General features: G+C 37.8%; 1 protein-coding gene across 1 annotated transcript; it reads left to right on the plus strand.

Annotated features, from left to right (window-relative positions):
- The first annotated feature begins 1,716 nt into the window (after positions 1–1,716).
- Positions 1,717–3,256, plus strand: LOC127498449 (leucine-rich repeat-containing protein 38). The gene has a single exon (XM_051867784.1). It carries the CDS (start codon positions 2,408–2,410, stop codon positions 3,101–3,103), a length of 696 nt encoding a protein of 231 aa, XP_051723744.1. The 5' UTR covers positions 1,717–2,407; the 3' UTR covers positions 3,104–3,256.
- The last annotated feature ends 674 nt before the right edge of the window (positions 3,257–3,930 follow it).

Genomic DNA, 3,930 nt, shown 5'->3' on the forward strand with positions numbered 1-3,930 from the left:
TCAGAAATGAGCACCAGGGCAAATCAAGACTTCGCAATCAGGTGGTGTGTGTGTGTGAGTCTTTTATAGTCCAGGTAGTGTGCTAAACTGTATGTGGCAACAGGTGATTGGTGTGTAGTGTGCATGTGATTGGCAGGGAGGATTATGGGAAGTGGAGTCCAAGAACTGACAGGAACAGACGGTGATTGTGATAGTTTTGTTTTTGCACACAAAAAGTATTCTCGTCGCTTCATAACATTAAGGTTGAACCACTGTAGTCATGTTGACTATTTAAGTCTTTGCTAATTTTCTGGTCTTTGAATGTGGTAATTATGTTGCTTTCTATGGGGGATAAAAAAAAAAACCTCTTGGATTTCATCAAAAATATCTTAATTTGTGTTCCGAAGATGAACGAAGGTCTTGCAGATGTGAACCGATATGAGGGTGAGTAATTAATGACAGAAATTTCATTTTTGGGTGAACTAACCCTTAGAAACCCTATAAAATATGTGTTTACCTGTCCTTGTTGCAGTGGTGATTCATGAATTATGAAACATGTAAGTATGCATGTGTCATAAAGACTCACTGAGCCATTTGTGTCATTAATTGCATATTTTCAAATGCCATCTAAATGTTGAGACATACAGAAGCTGGACATCGCAGAAGATTTGAATTGCAGGTGTGTCAGTGACTGATTTTTGTGTGAATCTATTCAAAAATACATAAAAATGCAATTTATAGAAATATAACTTTAATACACCTAATCTATGATGAACATGTTTATAATTTCTGAATTAAAATTCATTGTGATATTGGTATATGATGGTGTAAGTCCTCCTGAGAATAAAAAAATGTCATATTAGATTTTTTCAATTGCTAACATAAGCATTGGTTAATACTAAAGGTACTTTTTCAAAACTCTTCAGACATTCTGCATTATCATCGTGAATCTTGGCCATATACAGATAATCTCACCTTAAAAACTCAATCAAACCACAAAGATTTTGTTTGTTTTTTCTCCCACATAAATTTCAGCATTTCACAACCCCATTTCACTTTAATGGCTTTTTTAAAGCATATGTAACAAGAATGAATGGGAAATACTGGTTTTCTTTCTTTATCTTTGCACCGTAATTAACTGTTTAAAAATAAGTTGGAAAAAAAATCGTCCTCCCTCTCCCAAACCCACCCTATTTTAAAAAAGCAGGCATGGAGACTAAAAACAGGACACCTGGGTAGGTTTTCAGCTGAAATTACAATTAGCTGTGTTTGGACACACAGCATGCAAAACCTCACTGTTACGTAGCAGTGGAGATGAATAAGGAGAGCATAGATGAGGATCTTTTCAGTTGTTCGGTCACGTATCACAAGAAAATCCACAGAAGAGCCAAAAGGCAGCATAACAGCGTGCCTTAAAACAAACAAACAAACAAAAAAACCCAACAGGGCCAGCACAGGACTATACCAACCACGGAACTAACAAGACAATCAGAAACCAAGAGGGAACTAATGAGAACAGGAACTGACAATAACGGTATTGTTTTCAAAAACTTGCACTTCAAAACCTGTTTTCAAAACTTTAACTTTTTTCTCTCTTTTTTTTTTGCATCATAACTTTACACACAGTCAATCAAATGACTAGCCATACTACACGGATGTTATACATGTAAAACACTGCTATCTTGTGTATTTTCCATGCTCAGAGTACATGAAGTGCACAACAGTTTGTCATGTATGTGCAGTTCTGACATGTATGCACAAATACTGTATAAAAAGTATGTAGCCTATATGCATATTCAGTATATATTTACACTATATAATTGCATGTTAGCAATAAAAAAAATTGTAAATATTCATGTTTCACTGCAATATCAGAAGAAAGTATGAAATAATATTTTGAAAGAAGAATGTTAAGCCCATTTTAATAATCCTATCATTTTCCTATATCCTTTCTTTTGGGGTGCAGTGTAATATAACATCTTGATAGGTTTCCTGAGAAACAAAACATATAAAGGCTTTTAATTAAAAAAAAAAAAAAAACCTTTTACCTTGTTTGAAAAAATAAATAAATATCATTTATCCAACATATAGTCTTTTTGATCATTAAATCAAAACATTTGTAGAAAATAGTATAGTAGGCTACATAAATAAAAGTATCACTTTCTCCTGAAATTATTCCTTGCCTAAGAAGTCCTGATACATGCGTATAAAACTATTTTTTAATTCCTTTTCGTCATCTTCACATAATTAGCCTACATACTGACACAGCAGGAATAGCGACTGTCCTACTGCGATGAAAGGAAGAAGCGCAGCCACGGAGCGCTCTTTCTCTCTCACACTCACTCACTCACTCACAAGGAGGGGACATTAGAGGGTCTTGTTTTCTCTTTGGGGGTTCTTTGGCGTATCCATAACCTGTAAAGGCTTCATGAAGCTCGCAGCCAAAGCATGTGTATCGGAACCTGCGAAGATATTGCTGGCGCTTTTGGTACATGTGGTGTCCTCGATCCCTTCAGGCTGCCCAGAGCGCTGTGTGTGTGATGACCAGCATGTTGTCCAGTGCGCTGAACAAGATCTCCGCAGATTCCCAACAGGACTCCCGCTGACCACCCGCCAGCTCATCCTGTCCAACAACCGAATCTCTGATTTACCTGCGCTCGAGCTCAATTTCCTATCCGACCTCATGTATCTGGACTGCAGCAATAATTCTCTCGCACACATATCCGAATCCACATTTGGGAACCTAAGAAAGTTGGCATATTTGGACTTGTCCTTCAATTCCTTCCGTAAGATTGAGGAGCAGACCTTCAGAGCGCTGGAGAGCCTGGTGATGTTGAGACTGACGGATAACCCCAGGCTGTCAGAGTTTCACCCTCAGGCCTTCTCGCATGGAAGTGCTCTTCAGGTGCTGGACATCAGCAGGAACAATCTGAGCAGACTAAATGTGAGTTTCCTCATGGCACTAGGCGGGCTCAGGTCTCTCGGGCTGAGCGGGAACCCGTGGCTGTGCGCCTGTGACACGGAAGAGCTCTTCTTATGGATGCACACCGACACCTTTAAATTTCAAGGTAGAGATGTAGGTTACACAAGTTTGGGTCTGGGGTTTGTCGTTCTGCCTGTTTAGGCATATTGGGTAATTTAAAAAAAAATGTATTTAGGCTATTAATGTTGCTCTTGAATAAAATAACAAATAGGCATATTATAGCCTAAAGCTTATTATGTCGGGGAGACTGGGCAATGCTTGAACACTGTTTTGTTTTAGCATCTGTAACTCAGTGATTATGTGCAGTGTGTGTGTGTGTGTGTGTGTGCGTGCGTGTTTCGCGCGCGCGCGCGTTTTTGTGATTTATGAGGACACAAATTTGTATAATTACATGGATAGTACACTGGTATTACGACGTAAACATGAAATATGAGGACATTTCATGAGTCCTCGTATTTAAAATAGCTTTAAAAACATACTAAACAATGTTTTATTAAAAACGTAAAAATGCAGAATGTTTTCTGGGGTAGGTTTAGGAGTAGGGGTAGTGTAGGGGGATAAAAGTTTATACAGTATAAAAACCATTATGCCTATGGAATGTCCTCACTTTGATAGCAAAACAAACCTGTGTGTGTGTGAATTTGAGATGTATGCCCACTTGGCAGATTTTATAGTTTGGGCAGTTTTACAACAACTGATTTAAAATTAAATGCTACACGGCTAGCTTTTAATCCAGCGAATATTTCTATTGCAGTGTTGTCTCAAAAATGTATAGTTACTGACAGTGTTGGGGAAAGTTACTTTTAAAAGTAGTGCATTACAGTATTGCATTACTCCCTAGAAAAAAGTAACTAATTGCTTGTTTGGTTTTAATAATAACAACATCAAAACACAAATAAACAAAAGTTCTATTTCTGGCAAATGTAAAGGCCCTTTTACGCCAAAAGTGAAATGAATAAGCCTCGGGC

The sequence above is a fragment of the Ctenopharyngodon idella genome, chromosome 2 (assembly GCF_019924925.1).
Source record: "Ctenopharyngodon idella isolate HZGC_01 chromosome 2, HZGC01, whole genome shotgun sequence".
Classification (NCBI taxonomy): domain Eukaryota; kingdom Metazoa; phylum Chordata; class Actinopteri; order Cypriniformes; family Xenocyprididae; genus Ctenopharyngodon; species Ctenopharyngodon idella.